We start from the raw sequence: 27,892 nt of genomic DNA on the forward strand, positions 1-27,892 counted from the left end.
TATATGTATTGATTTCTGCGAAGTATTCTCATGTGGTTTGAAGGGAATTGCATGTATTGAGTTCTCCGAGGTATTCTAATTTGGTTTGTAGGAAATTACATGTAATGAGTTCTCCGAGGTCCTCTCATATGGTTTGTAGGGAATTACATGTATTGAGTTCCCCGCGGTCTTCTCATATGGTTTGTAGGGAATTACATGCAATGAGTTTTCCGAGGTCTTCTCACGTGGTTTGAAGGGAATTACATGTATTGAGTTCTTCGAGGTCTTCTCATATGGTTTGAAGGGAATTACATGTATTGAGTTCGCCAAGGTCTTCTCATATGGTTTGAAGGGAATTACATGTATTGAGTTCTCCGAGGTCTTCCCATATGGTTTGTAGGGAATTACATGTATTGAGTTCTCCGAGGTCTTCTCATATGGTTTGTAGGCATATTACATGTATTGAGTTCTCCAAGGTCCTCCCATATGGTTTGAAGTGAATTACATGTATTGAGTTCTCCGACGTCTTCTCATATGTTTTGCAGGGAATTACATGTATTGAGTTCTCTGAGGTCTTCTGATATGGTTTGAAGAGAATTACATGTATTGAGTTTGTAGGGAATTACATCTAATGAGTTCTCCGAGGTCTTCACATATGGTTGGTAGGGAATTACATCTATTGAGTTCTCCGAGGTCTTCTCGTACGGTTTGCATGGAATTACATATATTGAGTTATCCGAGGAATCCTCCTATGGTTTGCATGGAATTACATATATTGAGTTCCCCGAGATCCTCTCATATGGTTTGAATGGAATTACATGCATTGAGTTCTCCGAGGTCTCCTCATATGGTTTGTAGGGAATTACATGTATTGAGTTCTCCGAGGTCTTCTCGTATGTTTTGTAGGCAATTACATGTATTGAGTTCTCCGAGGTCTTCTCATATGGTTTGTAGGGCATTACATGTATCCTCATATGGTTTGTAGAGAATTACTTCTAATGAGTTCTCCGAGGTCTTCTCATATGGTTTGTAGGGAATTACATGTATTGAGTTCATAGAGGTCTTCTCATATGGTTTGTAGGGCATTACATGTATCCTCATATGGTTTGCAGAGAATTACATGTATTGAGTTCTCCGAAGTATTCTCATATGGTTTGATGGGAATTACATGTATTGAGTTCTCCGAGGTATTCTCATATGGTTTGTAGGGAAGTGCATGTAATGAGTTCTCCGAGGTCCTCTCATATGGTTTGTAGGGAATTACATGTATTGAGTTCTCCGAAGTATTCTCATGTGGTTTGAAGGGAATTACATGTATTGAGTTCTCCGAGGTATTCTCATATGGTTTGTAGGGAATTACATGTAATGAGTTCTCCGAGGTATTCTCATATAGTTTGTAGGTAATTGCATGTAATGAGTTCTCCGAAGTATTCTCATTTTGTTTATAGGGAATTACATGTAATGAGTTCTCCGAGGTCCTCTCATATGGTTTGTAGGGAATTACATGTAATGAGTTCTCCGAGGTCTTCTCATATGGTTTGTAGGGCATTACATGTATTGAGTTCTCCGAAATCTTCTCATATGGTTTGTAGGACATTACATGTATCCTCATATGGTTTGCAGAGAATTACATGTATTGAGTTCAGCGATGTATTCTCATATTGTTTGTAGGTAATTTATATGTATTGATTTCTGCGAAGTATTCTCATGTGGTTTGAAGGGAATTACATGTATTGAGTTCTCCGTGGTATTCTAATTTGGTTTGTAGGAAATTACATGTAATGAGTTCTCCGAGGTCCTCTCATATGGTTTGTAGGGAATTACATGTATTGAATTCCCCGAGGTCTTCTCATATGGTTTGTAGGGAATTACATGTAATGAGTTTTCCGAGGTCTTCTCACGTGGTTTGAAGGGAATTACATGTATTGAGTTATTCGAGGTCTTCTCATATGGTTTGAAGGGAATTACATGTAATGAGTTCTCCAAGGTCTTCTCATATGGTTTGTAGGGAATTACATGTATTGAGTTCTCCGAAATCTTCTCATATGGTTTGTAGGACATTACATGTATCCTCATATGGTTTGCAGAGAATTACATGTATTGAGTTCAGCGATGTATTCTCATATGGTTTGTGGGTAATTTATATGTATTGATTTCTCCGAAGTATTCTCATGTGGTTTGAAGGGAATTACATGTATTGAGTTCTCCGAGGTATTCTAATTTGGTTTGTAGGAAATTACATGTAATGAGTTCTCCGAGGTATTCTCATATGGTTTGTACGGAATTACATTTAATGAGTTCTCCAAGGTCTTCTCATATGGTTTGTAGGACATTACATGTATCCTCATATGGTTTGCAGAGAATTTCATGTATTGAGTTCAGCGATGTATTCTCATATGGTTTGTAGGTAATTTATATGTATCGATTTCTCCGAAGTATTGTCATATGGTTTGTAAGGAATTACATGTATTGAGTTCCCCGAGGTCTTCTCATATGGTTTGTAGGGAATTACATGTAATGAGTTTTCCGAGGTCTTCTCATGTGGTTTGAAGGGAATTACATGTATTGAGTTCTTCGAGGTCATCTCATATGGTTTGAAGGGAATTACCTGTATTGAGTTCTCCGAGGTCTTCTCATATGGTTTGAAGGCAATTACATGTATTGAGTTCTCCGAGGTCTTCTTATATGGTTTGTAGGGAATTACATGTATTGAGTTCTCCAAAGTCTTCTCACATGGTTTGCATGGAATTACATGTATTGAGTTCTCCGAGGTCTTCTCATATGGTTTGTAGGGAATTACATGTATTGAGTTCCCCGAATTCTTCTCATATGGTTTGTAGGACATTACATGTATCCTCATATGGTTTGCAGAGAATTACATGTATTGAGTTCAGCGATGTATTCTCATATGGTTTGTAGGTAATTTATATGTATTGATTTCTGCGAAGTATTCTCATGTGGTTTGAAGGGAATTACATGTATTGAGTTCTCCGAGGTATTATTATTTGGTTTGTAGGAAATTACATGTAATGAGTTCTCCGAGGTCCTCTCATATGGTTTGTAGGGAATTACATGTATTGAGTTCTCCAAAGTCTTCTAACATGGTTTGCATGGAATTACATGTATTGAGTTCACCAAGGTCTTCTCATATGTTTTGTAGGGAATTACATCTAATGAGTTCTGAGGTCTTCACATATGGTTTGTTGGGAATTACATGTATTGAGTTCTCCAAAGTCTTCTCATATGGTTTGCATGGACTAACATGTATTGAGTTCTCCGAGGTATTCTTATCTGGTTTGCATGGAATTACATGTATTGAGTTCTCCGAGGCCTTCTCATATGGTTTGTAGGGAATTACATGTAATGAGTTCTCCACGGTCCTCTCATATGGTTTGTAGGGAATTACATGTATTGAGTTCTCCGAGGTCTTCTCATATGGTTTGAAGTGAATTACATGTATTGAGTTCTCCGACGTCTTCTCATATGTTTTTTAGGGAATTACATGTATTGAGTTCTACGAAGTGTTCTCATATTGTTTGAAGGGGATTACATGTATTGAGTTCTTCTAGGTCTTCTCATATTGTTTGCAGGGAATTACATGTATTGAGTTCTCTGAGGTCTTCTGATATGGTTTGAAGAGAATTACATGTATTGAGTTTGTAGGGAATTACATCTAATGAGTTCTCCGAGGTCTTCTCATATGGTTTGTAGGCAATTACATGTATTGAGTTCTCCGAGGTCTTCTTATATGGTTTGAAGGGAATTACATGTATTGAGTTCTCCAAAGTCTTCTCACATGGTTTGCATGGAATTACATGTATTGAGTTCTCCGAGGTCTTCTCATATGGTTTGTAGGGAATTACATGTATTGAGTTCTCTGAAATCTTCTCATATGGTTTGTAGGACATTACATGTATCCTCATATGGTTTGCAGAGAATTACATGTATTGAGTTCAGCGATGTATTCTCATATGGTTTGTAGGTAATTTATATGTATTGATTTCTGCGAAGTATTCTCATGTGGTTTGAAGGGAATTACATGTATTGAGTTCTTCGAGGTATTCTAATTTGGTTTGTAGGAAATTACATGTAATGAGTTCCCCGAGGTCCTCTCATATGGTTTGTAGGGAATTACATGTATTGAGTTCCCCGAGGTCTTCTCATATGGTTTGTAGGGAATTACATGTAATGAGTTTTCCGAGGTCTTCTCACATGGTTTGAAGGGAATTACATGTATTGAGTTCTTCGAGGTCTTCTCATGTGGTTTGAAGGGAATTACATGTATTGAGTTCTCCGAGGTCTTCTCATATGGTTTGAAGGGAATTACATGTATTGAGTTCTCTGAGGTCTTCTCATATGGTTTGTAGGCAATTACATGTATTGAGTTCTCCGAGGTCTTCTTATATGGTTTGTAGGGAATTACATGTATTGAGTTCTCCAAAGTCTTCTCACATGGTTTGCATGGAATTACATGTATTGAGTTCTCCAAGGTCTTCTCATATGTTTTGTAGGGAATTACATCTAATGAGTTCTCCGAGGTCTTCACATATGGTTTGTTGGGAATTACATGTATTGAGTTCTCCAAAGTCTTCTCATATGGTTTGCATGGACAAACATGTATTGAGTTCTCCGAAGTATTCTTATCTGGTTTGCATGGAATTACATGTATTGAGTTCTCCGAGGCCTTCTCATATGGTTTGAAGGGAATTACATGTAATGAGTTCTCCAAGGTCCTCTCATATGGTTTGTAAGGAATTACATGTATTGAGTTCTCCGAGGTCTTCTCATATGGTTTGAAGTGAATTACATGTATTGAGTTCTCCGACGTCTTCTCATATGTTTTGTATGGAATTACATGTATTGAGTTCTACGAAGTGTTCTCATATTGTTTGAAGGGGATTACATGTATTGAGTTCTTCTAGGTCTTCTCATATTGTTTGCAGGGAATTACATGTATTGAGTTCTCTGAGGTCTTCTGATATGGTTTGAAGAGAATTACATGTATTGTGTTTGTAGGGAATTACATCTAATGAGTTCTCCGAGGTCTTCACATATGGTTGGTAGGGAATTACATCTATTGAGTTCTCAGAGGTCTTCTCGTACGGTTTGCATGGAATTACATGTATTGAGTTATCCGAGGAATATTCCTATGGTTTGCATGGAATTACATATATTGAGTTCCCCGAGCTCTTCTCATATGATTTGCATGGAATTACATGCATTGAGTTCTCCGAGGTCTCCTCATATGGTTTGTAGGGAATTACATGTATTGAGTTCTCCGAGGTCTTCTCATATGGTTTGTAGAACATTACATGTATCCTCATATGGTTTGCAGAGAATTACATGTATTGAGTTCAGCGATGTATTCTCATATGGTTTGTAGGTAATTTATATGTATTGATTTCTCCGAAGTATTCTCATGTGGTTTGAAGGGAATTACATGTATTGAGTTCTTCTAGGTCTTCTCATATTGTTTGCAGGGAATTACATGTATTGAGTTCTGTGAGGTCTTCTGATATGGTTTGAAGAGAATTACATGTATTGAGTTTGTAGGGAATTACATCTAATGAGTTATCCGAGGTCTTCTCATATGGTTTGTAGGCAATTACATGTATTGAGTTCTCCGAGGTCTTCTTATATGGTTTGTAGGGAATTACATGTATTGAGTTCTCCAAAGTCTTCTCACATGGTTTGCATGGAATTACATGTATTGAGTTCTCTGAAATCTTCTCATATGGTTTGTAGGACATTACATGTATCCTCATATGGTTTGCAGAGAATTACATGCATTGAGTTCAGCGATGTATTCTCATATGGTTTGTAGGTAATTTATATGTATTGATTTCTGCGAAGTATTCTCATGTGGTTTGAAGGGAATTGCATGTATTGAGTTCTTCGAGGTATTCTAATTTGGTTTGTAGGAAATTACATGTAATGAGTTCTCCGAGGTCCTCTCATATGGTTTGTAGGGAATTACATGTATTGAGTTCCCCGAGGTCTTCTCATATGGTTTGTAGGGAATTACATGTAATGAGTTTTCCGAGGTCTTCTCACATGGTTTGAAGGGAATTACATGTATTGAGTTCTTCGAGGTCTTCTCATGTGGTTTGAAGGGAATTACATGTATTGAGTTCTCCGAGGTCTTCTCATATGGTTTGAAGGGAATTACATGTATTGAGTTCTCCGAGGTCTTCCCATATGGTTTGTAGGGAATTACATGTATTGAGTTCTCTGAGGTCTTCTCATATGGTTTGTAGGCAATTACATGTATTGAGTTCTCCGAGGTCTTCTTATATGGTTTGTAGGGAATTACATGTATTGAGTTCTCCAAAGTCTTCTCACATGGTTTGCATGGAATTACATGTATTGAGTTCTCCAAGGTCTTCTCATATGTTTTGTAGGGAATTACATCTAATGAGTTCTCCGAGGTCTTCACATATGGTTTGTTGGGAATTACATGTATTGAGTTCTCCAAAGTCTTCTCCTATGGTTTGCATGGAATTACATATATTGAGTTCCCCGAGCTCTTCTCATATGGTTTGCATGGAATTACATGCATTGAGTTCTCCGAGGACTCCTCATATGGTTAGTAGGGAATTACATGTATTGAGTTCTCCGAGGTCTTCTCATATGGTTTGTAGGCAATTACATGTATTGAGTTCTCCGAGGTCTTCTCATATGGTTTGTAGGGAATTACATGTATTGAGTTCTCCAAAGTCTTCTCACATGGTTTGCATGCAATTACATGTATTGAGTTATCCAAGGTCTTCTCATATGGTTTGTAGGGAATTACATCTAATGAGTTCTCCGAGGTCTTCTCGTATGGTTTGTAGGGAATTACATGTATTGAGTTCATAGAGGTCTTCTCATATGGTTTGTAGGGCATTACATGTATCCTCATATGGTTTGCAGAGAATTACATGTATTGAGTTCAGCGATGTATTCTCATATGGTTTGTAGGGAATTATATGTATTGAGTTCTCCGAAGTATTCTCATATGGTTTGATGGGAATTACATGTATTGAGTTCTCCGAGGTATTCTCATATGGTTTGCAGGGAAGTGCATGTAATGAGTTCTCCGAGGTCCTCTCATATGGTTTGTAGGGAATTACATGTATTGAGTTCTCCGAAGTTTTCTCATGTGGTTTGAAGGGAATTACATGTATTGAGTTCTCCGAGGTATTCTCATATGGTTTGTAGGGAATTACATGTAATGAGTTCTCCGAGGTATTCTCATATGGTTTGTAGGTAATTGCATGTAATGAGTTCTCCGAAGTATTCTCATTTTGTTTATAGGGAATTACATGTAATGAGTTCTCCGAGGTCCTCTCATATGGTTTGTAGGGAATTACATGTAATGAGTTCTCCGAGGTCTTCACATATGGTTTGTTGGGAATTACATGTATTGAGTTCTCCAAAGTCTTCTCATATGGTTTGCATGGACTAACATGTATTGAGTTCTCCGAAGTATTCTTATCTGGTTTGCATGGAATTACATGTATTGAGTTCTCCGAGGCCTTCTCATATGGTTTGTAGGGAATTACATGTAATGAGTTCTCCAAGGTCCTCTCATATGGTTTGTAGGGAATTACATGTATTGAGTTCTCCGAGGTCATCTCATATGGTTTGAAGTGAATTACATGTATTGAGTTCTCCGACGTCTTCTCATATGTTTTGTATGGAATTACATGTATTGAGTTCTACGAAGTGTTCTCATATTGTTTGAAGGGGATTACATGTATTGAGTTCTTCTAGGTCTTCTCATATTGTTTGCAGGGAATTACATGTATTGAGTTCTCTGAGGTCTTCTGATATGGTTTGAAGAGAATTACATGTATTGAGTTTGTAGGGAATTACATCTAATGAGTTCTCCGAGGTCTTCACATATGGTTGGTAGGGAATTACATCTATTGAGTTCTCCGAGGTCTTCTCGTACGGTTTGCATGGAATTACATGTATTGAGTTATCCGAGGAATCCTCCTATGGTTTGCATGGAATTACATATATTGAGTTCCCCGAGCTCTTCTCATATGGTTTGCATGGAATTACATGCATTGAGTTCTCCGAGGACTCCTCATATGGTTTGTAGGGAATTACATGTATTGAGTTCTCCGAGGTCTTCTCATATGGTTTGTAGGCAATTACATGTATTGAGTTCTCCGAGGTCTTCTCATATGGTTTGTAGGGAATTACATGTATTGAGTTCTCCAAAGTCTTCTCACATGGTTTGCATGCAATTACATGTATTGAGTTATCCAAGGTCTTCTCATATGGTTTGTAGGGAATTACATCTAATGAGTTCTCCGAGGTCTTCTCGTATGGTTTGTAGGGAATTACATGTATTGAGTTCATAGAGGTCTTCTCATATGGTTTGTAGGGCATTACATGTATCCTCATATGGTTTGCAGAGAATTACATGTATTGAGTTCAGCGATGTATTCTCATATGGTTTGTAGGGAATTATATGTATTGAGTTCTCCGAAGTATTCTCATATGGTTTGATGGGAATTACATGTATTGAGTTCTCCGAGGTATTCTCATATGGTTTGCAGGGAAGTGCATGTAATGAGTTCTCCGAGGTCCTCTCATATGGTTTGTAGGGAATTACATGTATTGAGTTCTCCGAAGTATTCTCATGTGGTTTGAAGGGAATTACATGTATTGAGTTCTCCGAGGTATTCTCATATGGTTTGTAGGGAATTACATGTAATGAGTTCTCCGAGGTATTCTCATATGGTTTGTAGGTAATTGCATGTAATGAGTTCTCCGAAGTATTCTCATTTTGTTTATAGGGAATTACATGTAATGAGTTCTCCGAGGTCCTCTCATATGGTTTGTAGGGAATTACATGTAATGAGTTCTCCGAGGTCTTCTCATATGGTTTGTAGGGAATTACATGTAATGAGTTCTCCAAGGTCTTCTCATATGGTTTGTAGGGAATTACATGTATTGAGTTCTCCGAAATCTTCTCATATGGTTTGTAGGACATTACATGTATCCTCATATGGTTTGCAGAGAATTACATGTATTGAGTTCAGCGATGTATTCTCATATGGTTTGTAGGTAATTTATATGTATTGATTTCTCCGAAGTATTCTCATGTGGTTTGAAGGGAATTACATGTATTGAGTTCTCCGAGGTATTCTAATTTTGTTTGTAGGAAATTACATGTAATGAGTTCTCTGAGTTCCTCTCATATGGTTTGTAGGGAATTACATGTAATGAGATCTCCGAGGTCTTCTCGTATGGTTTGTACGGAATTACATTTAATGAGTTCTCCAAGGTCTTCTCATATGGTTTGTAGGGAATTACATGTATTGAGTTCTCCGAAATCTTCTCATATGGTTTGTAGGACATTACATGTATCCTCATATGGTTTGCAGAGAATTACATGTATTGAGTTCAGCGATGTATTCTCATATGGTTTGTAGGTAATTTATATGTATTGATTTCTCCGAAGTATTCTCATATGGTTTGTAGGGAATTACATGTATTGAGTTCCCCCGAGGTCTTCTCATATGGTTTGTAGGGAATTACATGTAATGAGTTTTCCGAGGTCTTCTCATGTGGTTTGAAGGGAATTACATGTATTGAGTTCTTCGAGGTCTTCTTATATGGTTAGTAGGGAATTACATGTAATGAGTTCCCACGAAGTATTCTAATTTGGTTTGTAGGAAATTACATGTAATGAGTTCTCCGAGGTTCTCTCATATGGTTTGTAGGGAATTACATGTATTGAGTTCTCCGAAGTATTCTCATGTGGTTTGAAGGGAATTACATGTATTGAGTTCTCCGAGGTATTCTCATATGGTTTGTAGGGAATTACATGTAATGAGTTCTCCGAGGTATTCTCATATGGTTTGTAGGTAATTGCATGTAATGAGTTCTCCGAAGTATTCTCATTTTGTTTATAGGGAATTACATGTAATGAGTTCTCCGAGGTCCTCTCATATGGTTTGTAGGGAATTACATGTAATGAGTTCTCCGAGGTCTTCTCATATGGTTTGTAGGGAATTACATGTATTGAGTTCTCCGAAATCGTCTCATATGGTGTGTAGGACATTACATGTATCCTCATATGGTTTGCAGAGAATTACATGTATTGAGTACAGCGATGTATTCCCATATGGCTTGTAGGTAATTTATATGTATTGATTTCTGCAAAGTATTCTCATGTGGTTTGAAGGGAATTACATGTATTGAGTTCTCCGAGGTATTCTTATTTGGTTTGTAGGAAATTACATGTAATGAGTTCTCCGAGGTCCTCTCTTATGGTTTGTAGGGAATTACATGTATTGAGTTCCCCGAGGTCTTCTCATATGGTTTGTAGGGAATTACATGTAATGAGTTTTCCGAGGTCTTCTCACGTGGTTTGAAGGGAATTACATGTATTGAGTTCTTCGAGGTCTTCTCATATGGTTTGAAGGGAATTACATGTATTGAGTTCTCCGAGGTCTTCTCATATGGTTTGAAGGGAATTACATGTATTGAGTTCTCCGAGGTCTTCCCATATGGTTTGTAGGGAATTACATGTATTGAGTTCTCCGAGGTCTTCTCATATGGTTTGCATGGAATTACATGTATTGAGTTCTCCAAGGTCTTCTCATATGTTTTGTAGGGAATTACATCTAATGAGTTCTCCGAGGTCTTCACATATGGTTTGTTGGGAATTACATGTATTGAGTTCTCCAAAGTCTTCTCATATGGTTTGCATGGACTAACATGTATTGAGTTCTCCGAGGTATTCTTATCTGGTTTGCATGGAATTACATGTATTGAGTTCTCCGAGGCCTTCTCATATGGTTTGTAGGGAATTACATGTAATGAGTTCTCCAAGGTCCTCCCATATGGTTTGAAGTGAATTACATGTATTGAGTTCTCCGACGTCTTCTGATATGTTTTGTAGGGAATTACATGTATTGAGTTCTACGAAGTGTTCTCATATTGTTTGAAGGGGATTACATGTATTGAGTTCTTCTAGGTCTTCTCATGTTGTTTGCAGGGAATTACATGTATTGAGTTCTCTGAGGTCTTCTGATATGGTTTGAAGAGAATTACATGTATTGAGTTTGTAGGGAATTACATCTAATGAGTTCTCCGAGGTCTTCACATATGGTTGGTAGGGAATTACATCTATTGAGTTCTTCGAGGTTTTCTCGTACGGTTTGCATGGAATTACATGTATTGAGTTAACCGAGGAATCCTCCTATGGTTTGCATGGAATTACATATATTGAGTTCCCCGAGATCCTCTCATATGGTTTGAATGGAATTACATGCATTGAGTTCTCCGAGGTCTCCTCATATGGTTTGTAGGGAATTACATGTATTGAGTTCTCCGAGGTCTTCTCGTATGGTTTGTAGGCAATTACATGTATTGAGTTCTCCGAGGTCTTCTCATATGGTTTGTAGGGAATTACATGTATTGAGTTCTCCAAAGTCTTCTCACATGGTTTGCATGCAATTACATGTATTGAGTTATCCAAGGTCTTCTCATATGGTTTGTAGGGAATTACATCTAATGAGTTCTCCGAGGTCTTCTCATATGGTTTGTAGGGAATTACATGTATTGAGTTCATAGAGGTCTTCTCATATGGTTTGTAGGGCATTACATGTATCCTCATATGGTTTGCAGAGAATTACATGTATTGAGTTCTCCGAAGTATTCTCATATGGTTTGATGGGAATTACATGTATTGAGTTCTCCGAGGTATTCTCATATGGTTTGTAGGGAAGTGCATGTAATGAGTTCTCCGAGGTCCTCTCATATGGTTTGTAGGGAATTACATGTATTGAGTTCTCCGAAGTATTCTCATGTGGTTTGAAGGGAATTACATGTATTGAGTTCTCCGAGGTATTCTCATATGGTTTGTAGGGAATTACATGTAATGAGTTCTCCGAGGTATTCTCATATGGTTTGTAGGTAATTGCATGTAATGAGTTCTCCGAAGTATTCTCATTTTGTTTATAGGAAATTACATGTAATGAGTTCTCCGAGGTCCTCTCATATGGTTTGTAGGGAATTACATGTAATGAGTTCTCCGAGGTCTTCTCATATGGTTTGTAGGGAATTACATGTAATGAGTTCTCCAAGGTTTTCTCATATGGTTTGTAGGGAATTACATGTATTGAGTTCTCCGAAATCTTCTCATATGGTTTGTAGGACATTACATGTATCCTCATATGGTTTGCAGAGAATTACATGTATTGAGTTCAGCGATGTATTCTCATATGGTTTGTAGGTAATTTATATGTATTGATTTCTCCGAAGTATTCTCATGTGGTTTGAAGGGAATTACATGTATTGAGTTCTCCGAGGTATTCTAATTTGGTTTGTAGGAAATTACATGTAATGAGTTCTCTGAGGTCCTCTCATATGGTTTGTAGGGAATTACATGTAATGAGTTCTCCGAGGTATTCTCATATGGTTTGTACGGAATTACATTTAATGAGTTATCCAAGGTCTTCTCATATGGTTTGTAGGGAATTACATGTATTGAGTTCTCCGAAATCTTCTCATATGGTTTGTAGGACATTACATGTATCCTCATATGGTTTGCAGAGAATTACATGTATTGAGTTCAGCGATGTATTCTCATATGGTTTGTAGGTAATTTATATGTATCGATTTCTCTGAAGTATTCTCATATGGTTTGAAGGGAATTACATGTATTGAGTTCTCCGAGGTCTTCCCATATGGTTTGTAGGGAATTACATGTATTGAGTTCTCCGAGGTCTTCTCATATGGTTTGTAGGCAATTACATGTATTGAGTTATCCGAGGTCTTCTTATATGGTTTGTAGGGAATTACATGTATTGAGCTCTCCAAAGTCTTCTCACATGGTTTGCATGGAATTACATGTATTGAGTTCTCCGAGGTCTTCTCATATGGTTTGTAGGGAATTACATGTATTGAGTTCTCCGAAATCTTCTCATATGGTTTGTAGGACATTACATGTATCCTCATATGGTTTGCAGAGAATTACATGTATTGAGTTCAGCGATGTATTCTCATATGGTTTGTAGATAATTTATATGTATTGATTTCTGCGAAGTATTCTCATGTGGTTTGAAGGGAATTACATGTATTGAGTTCTCCGAGGTATTCTAATTTGGTTTGCAGGAAATTACATGTAATGAGTTCTCCGAGGTACTCTCATTTGGTTTGTAGGGAATTACATGTATTGAGTTCCCCGAGGTCTTCTCATATGGTTTGTAGGGAATTACATGTAATGAGTTTTACGAGGTCTTCTCACGTGGTTTGAAGGGAATTACATGTATTGAGTTCTTCGAGGTCTTCTCATATGGTTTGAAGGGAATTACATGTATTGAGTTCTCCGAGGTCTTCTCATATGGTTTGAAGGGAATTACATGTATTGAGTTCTCCGAGGTCTTCCCATATGGTTTGTAGGGAATTACATGTATTGAGTTCTCCGAGGTCTTCTCAAATGGTTTGTAGGCAATTACATGTATTGAGTTCTCCGAGGTCTTCTTATATGGTTTGTAGGGAATTACATGTATTGAGTTCTCCAAAGACTTCTCACATGGTTTGCATGGAATTACATGTATTGAGTTCTCCAAGGTCTTCTCATATGTTTTGTAGGGAATTACATCTAATGAGTTCTGAGGTCTTCACATATGGTTTGTTGGGAATTACATGTATTGAGTTCTCCAAAGTCTTCTCATATGGTTTGCATGGACTAACATGTATTGAGTTCTCTGAGGTATTCTTATCTGGTTTGCATGGAATTACATGTATTGAGTTCTCCGAGGCCTTCTCATATGGTTTGTAGGCAATTACATGTAATGAGTTCTCCAAGGTCCTCTCATATGGTTTGTAGGGAATTACATGTATTGAGTTCTCCGAGGTCTTCTCATATGGTTTGAAGTGAATTACATGTATTGAGTTCTCCGACGTCTTCTCATATGTTTTGTAGGGAATTACATGTATTGAGTTCTACGAAGTGTTCTCATATTGTTTGAAGGGGATTACATGTATTGAGTTCTTCTAGGTCTTCTCATATTGTTTGCAGGGAATTACATGTATTGAGTTCTCTGAGGTCTTCTGATATGGTTTGAAGAGAATTACATGTATTGAGTTTGTAGGGAATTACATCTAATGAGTTCTCCGAGGTCTTCTCATATGGTTTGTAGGCAATTACATGTATTGAGTTCTCCGAGGTCTTCTTATATGGTTTGTAGGGAATTACATGTATTGAGTTCTCCAAAGTCTTCTCACATGGTTTGCATGGAATTACATGTATTGAGTTCTCCGAGGTCTTCTCATATGGTTTGTAGGGAATTACATGTATTGAGTTCTCTGAAATCTTCTCATATGGTTTGTAGGACATTACATGTATCCTCATATGGTTTGAAGAGAATTACATGTATTGAGTTTGTAGGGAATTACATCTAATGAGTTCTCCGAGGTCTTCACATATGGTTGGTAGGGAATTACATCTATTGAGTTCTCCGAGGTCTTCTCGTACGATTTGCATGGAATTACATGTATTGAGTTATCCGAGGAATCCTCTTATGGTTTGCATGGAATTACATATATTGAGTTCCCCGAGCTCTTCTCATATGGTTTGCATGGAATTACATGCATTGAGTTCTCCGAGGTCTCCTCATATGGTTTGTAGGGAATTACATGTATTGAGTTCTCCGAGGTCTTCTCATATGGTTTGTAGGCATTTACATGTATTGAGTTCTCCGAGGTCTTCTCATATGGTTTGTAGGGAATTACATGTATTGAGTTCTCCAAAGTCTTCTCACATGGTTTGCATGCAATTACATGTATTGAGTTATCCAAGGTCTTCTCATATGGTTTGTAGGGAATTACATCTAATGAGTTCTCCGAGGTCTTCCCATATGGTTTGTAGGGAATTACATGTATTGAGTTCATAGAGGTCTTCTCATATGGTTTGTAGGGCATTACATGTATCCTCATATGGTTTGCAGAGAATTACATGTATTGAGTTCAGCGATGTATTCTCATCTGGTTTGTAGGGAATTATATGTATTGAGTTCTCCGAAGTATTCTCATATGGTTTGATGGGAATTACATGTATTGAGTTCTCCGAGGTATTCTCATATGGTTTGTAGGTAAGTGCATGTAATGAGTTCTCCGAGGTCCTCTCATATGGTTTGTAGGGAATTACATGTATTGAGTTCTCCGAAGTATTCTCATGTGGTTTGAAGAGAATTACATGTATTGAGTTCTCCGAGGTATTCTCATATGGTTTGTAGGGAATTACATGTAATGAGTTCTCCGAGGTATTCTCATATGGTTTGTAGGTAATTGCATGTAATGAGTTCTCCGAAGTATTCTCATTTTGTTTATAGGGAATTACATGTAATGAGTTCTCCGAGGTCCTCTCATATGGTTTGTAGGGAATTACATGTAATGAGTTCTCCGAGGTCTTCTCATATGGTTTGTAGGGAATTACATGTAATGAGTTCTCCAAGGTCTTCTCATATGGTTTGTAGGGAATTACATGTATTGAGTTCTCCGAAATCTTCTCATATGGTTTGTAGGACATTACATGTATCCTCATATGGTTTGCAGAGAATTACATGTATTGAGTTCAGCGATGTATTCTCATATGGTTTGTAGGTAATTTATATGTATTGATTTCTCCGAAGTATTCTCATGTGGTTTGAAGGGAATTACATGTATTGAGTTCTCCGAGGTATTCTAATTTGGTTTGTAGGAAATTACATGTAATGAGTTCTCTGAGGTCCTCTCATATGGTTTGTAGGGAATTACATGTAATGAGTTCTCCGAGGTCTTCTCGTATGGTTTGTACGGAATTACATTTAATGAGTTCTCCAAGGTCTTCTCATGTGGTTTGTAGGGAATTACATGTATTGAGTTCTCCGAAATCTTCTCATATGGTTTGTAGGACATTACATGTATCCTCATATGGTTTGCAGAGAATTACATGTATTGAGTTCAGCGATGTATTCTCATATGGTTTGTAGGTAATTTATATGTATTGATTTCTCCGAAGTATTCTCATATGGTTTGTAGGGAATTACATGTATTGAGTTCCCCGAGGTCTTCTCATATGGTTTGTAGGGAATTACATGTAATGAGTTTTCCGAGGTCTTCTCATGTGGTTTGAAGGGAATTACATGTGTTGAGTTCTTCGAGGTCTTCTCATATGGTTTGAAGGGAATTACATGTATTGAGTTCTCCGAGGTCTTCTCATATGATTTGAAGGGAATTACATGTATTGAGTTCTCCGAGGTCTTCACATATGGTTTGTAGGGAATTACATGTATTGAGTTCTCCGAGGTCTTCTCATATGGTTTGTAGGCAATTACATGTATTGAGTTCTCCGAGATCTTTTTATATGGTTTGTAGGGAATTACATGTATTGAGTTCTCTAAAGTCTTCTCACATGGTTTGCATGGAATTACATGTATTGAGTTCTCCAAGGTCTTCTCATATGGTTTGTAGGGAATTACATGTAATGAGTTTTCCGAGGTCTTCTCATGTGGTTTGAAGGGAATTACATGTATTGAGTTCTCCAAAGTCTTCTCACATGGTTTGCATGGAATTACATGTATTGACTTCTCCAAGGTCTTCTCATATGGTTTGTAGGGAATTACATGTAATGAGTTTTCCGAGGTCTTCTCATGTGGTTTGAAGGGAATTACATGTGTTGAGTTCTTCGAGGTCTTCTCATATGGTTTGAAGGGAATTACATGTATTGAGTTCTCCGAGGTCTTCTCATATGATTTGTAGGGAATTACATGTATTGAGTTCTCCGAGGTCTTCCCATATGGTTTGTAGGGAATTACATGTATTGAGTTCTCCGAGGTCTTCTCATATGGTTTGAAGGGAATTGCATGTATTGAGTTCTCCGAGGTCTTCTCATATGATTTGTAGGGAATTACATGTGTTGAGTTCTCTGCGGTCTTCTCATATGGTTTGTAGGGAATTACATGTATTGAGTTCTCCGAGGTCTTTACATATGGTTTGTAGGGAATTACATGTATTGAGTTCTTCGAGGTCTTCTCATATGGTTTGTAGGGAATTAAATGTATTGTGTTCTCCTAGGTCTTCTCATATGGTTTGTAAGGAATTACATGTATTGAGTTCTTCGATGTCATCTCATATGGTTTGAAGGGAATTACATGTATTGAGTTCTCTGAGGTCTTCTCATATGATTTGTAGGGAATTACATGTATTGAGTTCTTCGAGGTCTTCTCATATGGTTTGCATGGAATTACATGTATTGAGTTCTCCGAGGTCTTCTTGTATGGTTTGTAGGGAATTACATGTAATGAGTTCTCCGAGGTCTTCTCACATGGTTTGTAGGGAATTACATGTATTGAGTTCTCCGAGATATTCTCATATGGTTTGTATGGAATTACATGTATTTCAATCGCAGTGTTTCAAACTGTTGTATTAAGTATACTTTTTTATTCAGATTTAGGATAACCTAACGTTATATTTGAGGCGGTTTCGAATTGGTGGATTAATGCCTAATCCGTGATGATTCAAACTTATTTTGGTAAACAAGTATATTGAGTTTGCATGACGTGCGCCCTCTGTGCACAGACGACCAGCAGACGTAGGAGGGCGCAATTCATTTTAAAGGCCACAGTAAAATTGATTTCGGACTATTCACCCAATGCACAACTACTTTAATAAAAAATAAATGTAATTTTATCTTACTAGAAAGGTTCATAATAAATGGACTTTTGCAGAACGAGTAAATATACTTTCTGATCCAGACCTAGCCTGGAAACCAGCTTTTGAGTACACGAAGAAAGTACTTTTTTTTCAAAATGTCGTGATCATACACGGCATCTAGTCCGACCATTCAGCTTAGAACAACTCACTTTTTGTGAATTAACGTGGCAATGCAGAGCAAACATCTATGTTTTCAATTTTTCATCTTCATTGATGTACATAACCAAAAAAAGAAATGTAATATTTTCTTTACGGTGTCAATAAAGCACTAATTTATTCTATTTTTATTTTATTGTTTGGAGGTTTAATCCTTAATCGGATAAATAATACATACTCTGTGTCGGATCTCACCGAGATACACATAGTTCAGTAGAAACAACCAACTTACACATTTTTCAGAATAAAAAAAACCGCAATACTCTTCGTCACAAGTAAAAACAAACAAAACTAGTGACTGATATATATACTTTCTATGTGGGGTGGATAAAATTAATTACGAAAAGAGAAGTTCGGACAGCAACTTGAGTTGAATATGAAGAAGAAAAAAAACGCTCCCAACAAGATGGCAGAAGGGAAAACGCTTCCCCTCTTGCATACTGGCGATTCGCCAGGGCCAGTTTTCATTGATAGTGAAAATGGTCCAGCCTTAAAAATACAGAAACATGTTGTTTAAGTATGTCTTAGTAAGTATCCATTCCTTGTAATGTTAGAAAATAGGCCAAGGTTTTATTACAGCATATACCGCCGGGAAGGGGGGGGGGGGTCATTACTTTCACACTCTCGCGAGAGACAAGTCAACGAGAATTGCAGGTATTAGAACAAGATGGCTGACTTCGATGCGATCTATGAAGAAGACGACGAAGAAAATGATGGCTTACTCGACGAAACTTTTATCAGTATGGTTCCAGATCCCATTATTGTAAGAGGAGCCGGTCATGTCACTGTGTAAGCATATGTATTACTCACAAGAATTCTCGTTTAAACGCCGAGCTTTGTCGTTGTTGACCCAGCTGTCTCGCGCACGAGTTGTGATCGAGTTGCCATTGCATTGTTTAGAGCTACACACTACAGTACAGTGATTTGTGAAATCGCGCCTATGTGTCACATAGCCGTTCTAGTTCTTGTATTTTGATTAAAAAAAAACAAAAAACGTTTCTCTCTTTTTCAATGAATTGATGCCTTAACAGCGATTACAACCACAAAATGTAAATGAAAGCTGTCTTTTTATTTCGAATGTCCTGGCCGGTGATGGTTTGTTTATATTTTGCTGGTGGGATTTTATTGACGTTTTGTCAAACTGAAAGAGTTTGGTTCAGTGTTTTTTTTTTTTTATTTTATCAATGACAGTTTTTATAGACTGGGAAATTAGCATTACACTTTCTTTTTCGAAAAGTATGCCACGTATCAAGGTCGCCGCCAAATCAAAACAGTTTCCGTTAAAAGGAAATGCCGGTTGGAGGGGGGGGCGCAAAGATCAGTTTTACGAGGAATAAAGCTCCGTTTACCAGAATTACTGTTTGCTTCCACATTTCACAGAAAAACATTCTGGAGAAGAAACTGGCCATACTCAAGTATATCTAAAACTAGTTTCTAAAAATGATTTTCTATCATTTCACTTGGAGATTCATTGATGTAATATTCTGTGTCCTTAGTAGTTCTGAGTTATAAAACGGCTCTTTCTCATAATCTCTAAATGCTCATACATAGTTACAAGGTAGGCTGATATGGAGACTATAGTGATACTTTTGATCAGTTTATTTACATGATATAATTTACTAATGGAATGGCCTTTTGTATCATCCTTGTGTAGTAAATTATCTCTGTTAAGGATGATTGCATTTACATGTAGGAGTGAGTTATCCACAACCAGCTACCAAAATTTATTTCGAGTTATAAATTAATAACCGTAAACCACATTCATGGGTGATCTGAAACAATTGTACAATAATACAAACCAGTTTAGCTAGAAATATTCTTACCAGAACTGGATAATTTCCAACTGGATATTTTTTCTGTTTGATCTTACACTTAGAGTGATTAGTATCCCAGTGTTGACAACAATAAAGACATTAGTATGATTGCAAGGATTGACACTGATTGATTCAATTTTTTTTTTTTTTTATTAGGTTTGGTTTAAGTAATAAATTTGATACTGAATTTCCATCAGGACTTGCAGCAAAGGTAAGATATGATCCCCTTTCTGAATTTCATCTGATATTTCCAATTTAATTATTATTAGGTAACATTAAAGTATATTTGCTATTACTATTTTTTCTCCCACGTTGGAATGTCTCTCCAATATTTCCTATATTTCCCGCAATGTCTTCTTGCCCCATTCATGGCAATATCATATTTGCTTTATTGGTAGTGCATCAGGTATAAATAAAGGTTTGTATATTGCTAAAATTCTGGGATTATCCAATGGAATCATGGGATACAATTGTTCTAATGTCTATTGTTTCTCATTGTTTTTTCAATCCAGTGGGAAAATAACTGAATATTATTCTTACTCACAACCCTATGCTTTTAACGATCCAGTATACCATAAATTAATTTTTTTATAACAAATTTTTTTCCAGGTTGCGCCTGAAGAGTACAAAGCTACTTTAGGAAGACTTAATAGCGTTTTAAAAAAGACTTTACCTGTCAATGTAAAATGGTTATTATGTGGCTGCATATGCTGCTGTTGTACGCTAGGTTGTTCCTTGTGGCCTGTTATATGTCTTAGTAAAAGGGTAAGACAGTTTACCTAATTGTCATTTTTATTTTGTTTCTGTCTATGCTAGCATTATGATTAATTTGCATAATAATGCATCTAATTTGCATATTTCTATTTCTATAATAGTCGGTTTCTCAAACAAACTGTCACTGTGTCTTTTCAACTAGGTAAATGTAACTGTTGTTGTGAATGACATCTATAGCGTTGCAACTAAATGACATCAGAATTTTGTAAGAATATTCATTTTTATGTCATCACCCCGAAATGCGGCCAAACTTTGGCAGCCTATTCAGTGCACACAAGTATTTCTGTGACCATGACTGCGTTAACCGAAAACGATGTTCCTGGCGTCAAACTACTATATTCCTCATTAGAACATTTTAATGAACAACTGAGATGATGGCTGAATTGCCAAGGGTTGAAATCAAGTGGTAAAAAAAGTGAACTGATAGCAAGGGGAATATTTTCCTGGTCGAAATATGCATAAAATAAGTCACGTTTTGATGATCAGCATACAATTTTTTAGCCAGACAAGGTGGCGTGAGTTGCACATTCTGTGTTGTGACAAACCCAACACACGCCTGACAGAACGATGTAGTTTCTCACTTCAACGATTTTTTGTCAGTACCAATCAAATTGCAGGAACGTCAGATAGTGACAGCCATCAAAGAGTAACCTTTCAGGGTAGAGTTTATTTGTTCGTTGACGTAATGTGTATGATAAGGTGCTGGCAAATTTCCACCCAATGTTTATTATCTTGTTGAAAACTGTCTGCTTTTGTCGGTAATGCTAACACAGCTTTGACCATCAAAATGAATATTCATTGAAACTCATTGCAAGAAGACATGTACTTTGCGAATTCACAGTACTGTTCTTGCCGACGAGCCATACACTATTCTGTCAGGCGTTAGTGGGGTATGATGCCGTTTGGCCGGCGAGGGCGCCACTCACACCTACATGTCAGGCTAACATTTCTCTGTGTGTGCTTCTATTGAAGATGTGCTTCTATTAAATGCAGTATTAATAATTTTCATATTCACTTCAATGGAAATTTGTCTTTAACATAATGCCATCTCCATCCATGGTGCTGTGCACATGTGTTGTCATTTGACAGGCAAGATAAAAATGGCTTTACTAAACACTAAGATTAGTGGTTAAGCAGGCTGTGCTAGTAAAATCTGTGTAATGGCACGGAGGTGCGCGAAATGATCACACTCCTCACACAACATGCCTTGTATATATGCAGTATGAGCAAACCTCATCTATTTTCCTTCCTTGCTAAATTATGTTTTCTTTTTCTTTCTTTTTTTGCAACAGACAAAGCATTCAATTGAAAAAGTACTAGACTGGGAAAATAGTCATTTATATCATAAATTAGGACTTCATTGGTTGTTGTGTAAACAGAGATGTGATTCCAGTAATATGATGGAATATGTAAGTATCAAAACTCATCTGTATTGTCACATATTACAAACATGTTGTAAATAATAACTGAAACTGAGCACAACAAACCTTTGTTCAGAGCTAATACTCTCCAAGCAATGTTTGTACAGTTATAGACATTGACCATTAAAATGAACAGCAACACTGGACTCATGAACATTTATAATTCAGTTTTGTTTAAAAGAGATTTTTCGGACACAAGTTTATACTTGTAGTAAACCTGTCACACTTACACTTGTACATGTATAGGAATATATATATATAACCGTTGCAGCTGTGCAACAACATATATCAACACTGTTGCAATACTTGTTTTATTTTGGATTTGTATGCGATTGATTAATATGTGCGTGCGTGCGTCTGTGCGTGCGTCCGGACCTGTATCTTAGAAACGCCTGGACTAATTACAATCAAACTTCACACATACATCATACATCATACATGATATTATACATATGCACGTCAATTTGTTTCACGATCTGATTCAAGATGGTCGAATGGCGGCCATTTTTGTGCTAAAAATCATCAAAATCAAGCATTTCTCGGCTATTTACAGATGGATTTTGTTCAAACTTGGTATATATATATATATATTAGACATTATAGGACCTTGATGCACATCATTTTGTTTTACGATCTGATTCAAGATGGCCGAATGGCGGCCATTTTTGTGCTAAAAAATCCAAAAAATCAACCATTTCTCGGCTGTTTACAGATGGATTTTGTTCAAACTTGGTATATACATTAGACATTATGGGACCTTGATGCAAATAATTTTGTTTTTCAGATAAGATTCAGTGTTTTCTCCAGCTTTGTATTTATGAGGGGGATTGTCGCCCCTTCAGATCAAAATAGAGGGGGATTTTCTGTAACAAGGGGGGAATTTCTAATAAGCATAAATTTTCTTAATAAAACATTGGCAGTAATTGTTCATTATTTTCTCCACTTGTTACCAATTGTTATGTTCTTCATTTTGTGTTCTGAAATGTATGTAATTTTGCAAATATAATAATTATAGTCCACACAATAATTTCATTATTTGTTATTTATTTAATGTTAATAACATTCTGCACATGTTACCATACAATCAGAGAAATCCTGTCAACACAACGTGCAATATGTTTCATGAACAATTGTAGTAATAATTGCCAAAACACAAAAAGCTGAAAGGGAAAGCTGAAACATGTATTTAGTATTCTATTTTTATTTTCTCTAAACCTGGAAAATACGTCTAGATTTTCTGCTTTGCCATAATTTGAGAGCTTCACTGGCATCAAATTTCGCAAGAGGAGGACCTTCTACTAGGATGGTGAGCAGACGATTCAAAGAAGCCTCTTCTAATCGATTTCGGAGGGACGTTTTCACCTTGTTTTGGGCAGAGAATCCCCTCTCACAGATTGCTGTATTCACAGGCAAAACAACAGCTGCCTTTGCCAAAGTTATTAAATTTGGTACCGTGGCCTTATGATTCGTGTTTATCAATTTCCACAGTAAAATAAAATTGTCACGAGGGTAAGCTTGCTGCATCACTAGTGTTTTTAATAAACACCACTCATGCCGGGTTTCGTCTGGATCGATAAGAGCTTTATAAACTTGGCCCTCCTTGTTTACTTTATCAACACCGTAATGTGCGATCACAGTCTCCAATTTCTCATTGCCGTGATCTGGTCGGCGGGTACGAAGGAGAGATGACGCATTGCCAATACATCGAATGCCGAAATGACGCTGGTACTGTCTTCCGGGAAGCGTGCATTTATGTTGTCTATCAAATTATTGATAAACTCATTCTTCACGTTGTTAACGACGCCAATTTGTTTCGATCTATTCTTCAAATTATTTTTTTACGGGTGAAAACAGACTAGTCATTTGTTATGACGTGATCTAGCATGGGTAGGTTCAGCGAGAACTTCACAGTACAACACTTTCGTTCCACACAGCTTTGTATAACTTACGCAAATCAACCAAAAAATAACACCGTGACCCAGTTACGTCAAAGATGGAAATTCCAAAAAAACTGGGTACACACTCGCCCCCCCCCCCCCCCAAAACATAATGCAAGCTCATTGTTTAATTAATTTAGTTGCAATCGGAAATTCTAAACTACGCACATCAGAGAGCTGTGCCGATCTGGCGGGCTTGACAGCGTGTCAAGCAGTTATCCAATTAAAAACGTGAATTCACGCATCAGGTCACTTGTTGCTCCCATATATGGTAGCGATGAACTTTCAAACTTTCAACAACATGGCGCCTTAGTCTTTCGCGCTGGGGTGCTATCTGCGTTGACTGAGCAAGTGTTACGATCTGCATGCATTGTTTTAAAGCACTTTTCTTGTCATATGCCTGTAGTTACGTTTATTTTTGAATAAACATGATTAAAGTTGGTCTTCAATCGAAATCATCGCTGGCACGATGAGTTTCCTGTTGGTATCACCGGAGATGTCAACCGTGAAACAACGGTGCATCATGAGCTCCATGGGTGAATCGAAAACCCGACGTAATTTATTAAACGTGACACACACATCAAGTGGTGTGTTTTTACATATAACGCTGCAAATTCATATAATAATAAATATTTTTTAAATGATTCTGACGCGCGAAATAATTAATTAAATCACGCAACAAGCGGGAAGAACAATTTATTGTTGCCTCGCCAAGTTGCTTAACGCGTCGCCCTGTCACACACGCACTTCAGAAACTCAATGTGGGCTATTCCAACTTACGTACGCATACCCGAAGAAGGTTACAATGTAATGTTTTCAAATATAAGGACGCACAATTTTAAACAAAATATGTGGGAGGATGATTGTTATTTGTATCGGCAAGCTACTCGGCGCGTCGCAGTCCAATACACGCACAAACCATCATTAAAAGAATTCAATGGGCAGTGAAGAAAGGGGCGATTTTCGCCCTTGGAGTATTTTTTTAAGGGCGCACAAAGTGTAGTAGGCGGGGAATCGCGCAATCGCGCGTCCTAGAGTAAACACTGAAGATTCAAAATGGTTGACTAGCGGCCATTTTGTATTAATGAATGTGGTTCTTGTGCCATATCTCTGACTTGCTTTCACTGATTATGTTCATATTTTAAATATTCATTATACATCATGTCATAGATAAACAGATATATTGGTTTGACTATCCTATTCAAAATGGCTGAATGGTGGTCATTTTTGTGCTAAAAATCATCAAATATCAAGCATTTAATGGTGGATTTCGTTCAAACTTGGTACATACATTAGACATTACGGGTTCCTGATGCTCGTCATTTTATTTTTCAGATTGGATTCAAAATGGCTGACTGGCGGCCATTTTCTTTTAATGATTGGGCTTCTAGAGCCATATCTCTTAAATGCTTTGACTTATTATATTTAAATTTTATATATTCGTTGAACATCATGTTATATAGATACATGTATTTAAAATGGCTGATTTTGAATGCTGTTCCAGAGCAATATCTCTCAATATGGACAAGTACTTGTTTGACGATCAGATACAAATGTCAATCATTTTAATGTTAAAAATCATATTCCTGACATATATTCCAGCTATATTACTATAAACAAAACTATATATCTTAAATTTGATAACTAACGGGGACTGTGCCATGCATGGCTTTTTTTTTTTCATACCATCTTCGTCTTATATTAAGGCAAACCTGTTGGCATGACTAAATAAGCCATTTTCCATAAGCTGCGACATCACGCGTGACCATGATTCATGCACCTTAGCAACCAGTTGAGTCATGTGACACAGGTCAAGCTTTCAGTTTATTATGGTGGCAACCACATTGCCCTACATGTTGTAAACCTCCTCACGAAACAATATATGTGATACTTGAAGCTACAATGGGAATTAAAAGGAGTGCTTACGACGAATATAAGAGTGAAAAGTGCTGTCGATGAATCAGTGCCTGTTCTCGGGCAAACAGTTTTGTTCGACGCGTATGTTTGTTCCCTGCACTTTGTGAAAGGAAAAGGTCCTACAGAGTTGCATGCAGACCCAATATAGGTGACTGCGAAGGATGTTGAATGCCGTATATTCGAATTGCAGAATATACTAGTAGCTCCATGGTGTCTGATAATGTGGCTAATGGAAAATGCTAACACCAAATTAATAGTTGAAAACATCGGATAAGTTGAATTCTGGAACATTACCTTTTAAATCACTAAAGTAACCAGGTGATTTCAAAGGATCAATTACAATCACGTTTGCTAAGTCTTGTAGCGTCAATATTTCAGAATTGTGGTGTAACAAATCAGGGTCTGACAGCTTTAGCAAGTATCGAGGTGGAGTGTACAAAAACTTAGTGGTAATGTGTCGCAACACAGTGAGCTCTACACACAAATATTGTGATGTACACCACCAGTCAAAATGATATCAGTATATTGATTTGTCTTTTGGTGGCAGAAAATCTGACACATTGTTTATAATAATATCCAGTGTTCTCCCCAGGAATTTAAACCACTACTGTGTTATAAACAATTTTATTTTGGGCACTTTTGTAATATTAATGAGCTCCGTCACAGTGCAAATATTTTTTTTTTGTAGTCAAAAAATTACATTTCACAACTTAAAAGAGTTTGAATTTAAAAATGAAACAAAAATGTAAATGTAGCAGACTAAAAAGAAACAAATAAATTGTAAAAGGTTAAATGAAACTCATTTGAAGCGTTTCAGCCAGGATCATGTTCACGGCTTTCATGATCTTATTTACTACAAAATTCTCCTTCAAAAAATCGACCACGTAATTATTTGGCAGATTGCTGGTTATTATTATGGCTATCAGCTTCTACAACGTTTACATTTACAGTAAATGAACGAACAAATAACACTTGCAAACAATCATCAAAGTTACGACGTGACATAACTTACTTCGCGATGTTATGGCTATCAGCTTCTACAACGTTTACATTTACAGTAAATGAACGAACAAATAACACTTGCAAACAATCATCAAAGTTACGACGTGACATAACTTACTTCGCGATGTTATACACCGGTTATACCAATTATTCCTCTTACTCAGTCATGATGCCATGCAAAAATTAAATACTTCTATTTTTTATATAAAAAAAACGTAAAATTTGAACTAGTTTTATCGGGAGAAATTATTTTTGACCGGTATGGCGGCAAATCGAAGCACTGTGGCAGGACCGCCACGCTGTTTACATCCTCGGGAGAACACTGATATTATTTTTGTTTTGCTTTTATCTGACAACTTCAACAGCTGTTTTACTAAACATCATATTTAAAACAATATTTACATCAAACAAATGGTTTGAAGAATTATTGGAACAATAGAAATTAAAATGAATTCATCATAAAATCTGTATTAGAAGCCGCATCCCTAATAAAAGTTGCACCCATTCTTTTTGAATAATTGAGAACCAAAAAAATCACGATTTCTCATATGTGCAGATGCTCTAATAGAAACAGCATCCCCTCTGTTGCATTGTACCATTTTTATAGAAGCCACGGCTTCTAATACAGATTTTACAGTACATTGTAGTGTGAAAGCAGAAAGCAGTTAATGAAACTTTGTTTATTGTCGGTAGATTATATGATATTGACCGACTGCTTCTTGTTCTTTCTGATTCTCTGTAGGTGCTAAAAGTAGAATTCATTCCAAAAGTTTCCATTTTAAAACCAGACTAGCAAGCAATTTTAAAAGAGGAGTGGAAGAGGAAGACAGGAAATCAAGACAACATTTTTGGATTGTGGAGCTGTTTGGGCTGTTGAATTATATACTTGCAGCGTAATAAACACGGCTCAGTCTGTTTGGTATCTGCTGATTAACACACGGTTACCTCAAATGCAAAAATGACCGATGACTCGTAAATATTCAGAGACTGACATTTACAAGTTGAAATATTTATATACCATAATTTATGAAAAAAGGGCAATGTACATATTAAATTAAATTTACCTTTACTAATTTTTTTTTTGTTAAACTTGCCTGGGTTGAAAGAAAACAAATAAAGAGTGATGTTACCTGATTTAAGGTAGTAACAGGGGAGAAACAAGTCAAAAATTGATTTTTGATTCGGA

The 27,892-nt window shown here is 36.9% G+C and overlaps 1 protein-coding gene across 1 annotated transcript; it reads left to right on the top strand.

Annotated features, from left to right (window-relative positions):
• The first annotated feature begins 18,492 nt into the window (after positions 1–18,492).
• Positions 18,493–27,665, top strand: LOC100366987 (cysteine-rich hydrophobic domain-containing protein 2-like). Its single transcript, XM_002739801.3, has 5 exons — positions 18,493–18,630; positions 19,812–19,866; positions 20,265–20,420; positions 21,722–21,838; positions 27,449–27,665. Exons 1-5 carry the CDS (start codon positions 18,509–18,511, stop codon positions 27,497–27,499), a joined length of 501 nt encoding a protein of 166 aa, XP_002739847.1. The 5' UTR covers positions 18,493–18,508; the 3' UTR covers positions 27,500–27,665.
• Positions 27,666–27,892: the final 227 nt, after the last annotated feature.

The sequence above is a fragment of the Saccoglossus kowalevskii genome, chromosome 4 (genome assembly GCF_978046115.1).
Source record: "Saccoglossus kowalevskii chromosome 4, keSacKowa6.1, whole genome shotgun sequence".
Lineage (NCBI taxonomy): Eukaryota > Metazoa > Hemichordata > Enteropneusta > Harrimaniidae > Saccoglossus > Saccoglossus kowalevskii.

Coding starts and splice junctions, on each gene's coding strand:
- LOC100366987 (XM_002739801.3), top strand. CDS start 18,509: ATGGCTGACTTCGATGCGATCTATGAAGAAGACGACGAAGAAAATGAT. Junction 18,631..19,811: donor GGAGCCGGTCATGTCACTGT/GTAAGCATATGT, acceptor TTTTTTTATTAG/GTTTGGTTTAAGTAATAAAT. Junction 19,867..20,264: donor CATCAGGACTTGCAGCAAAG/GTAAGATATGAT, acceptor ATTTTTTTCCAG/GTTGCGCCTGAAGAGTACAA.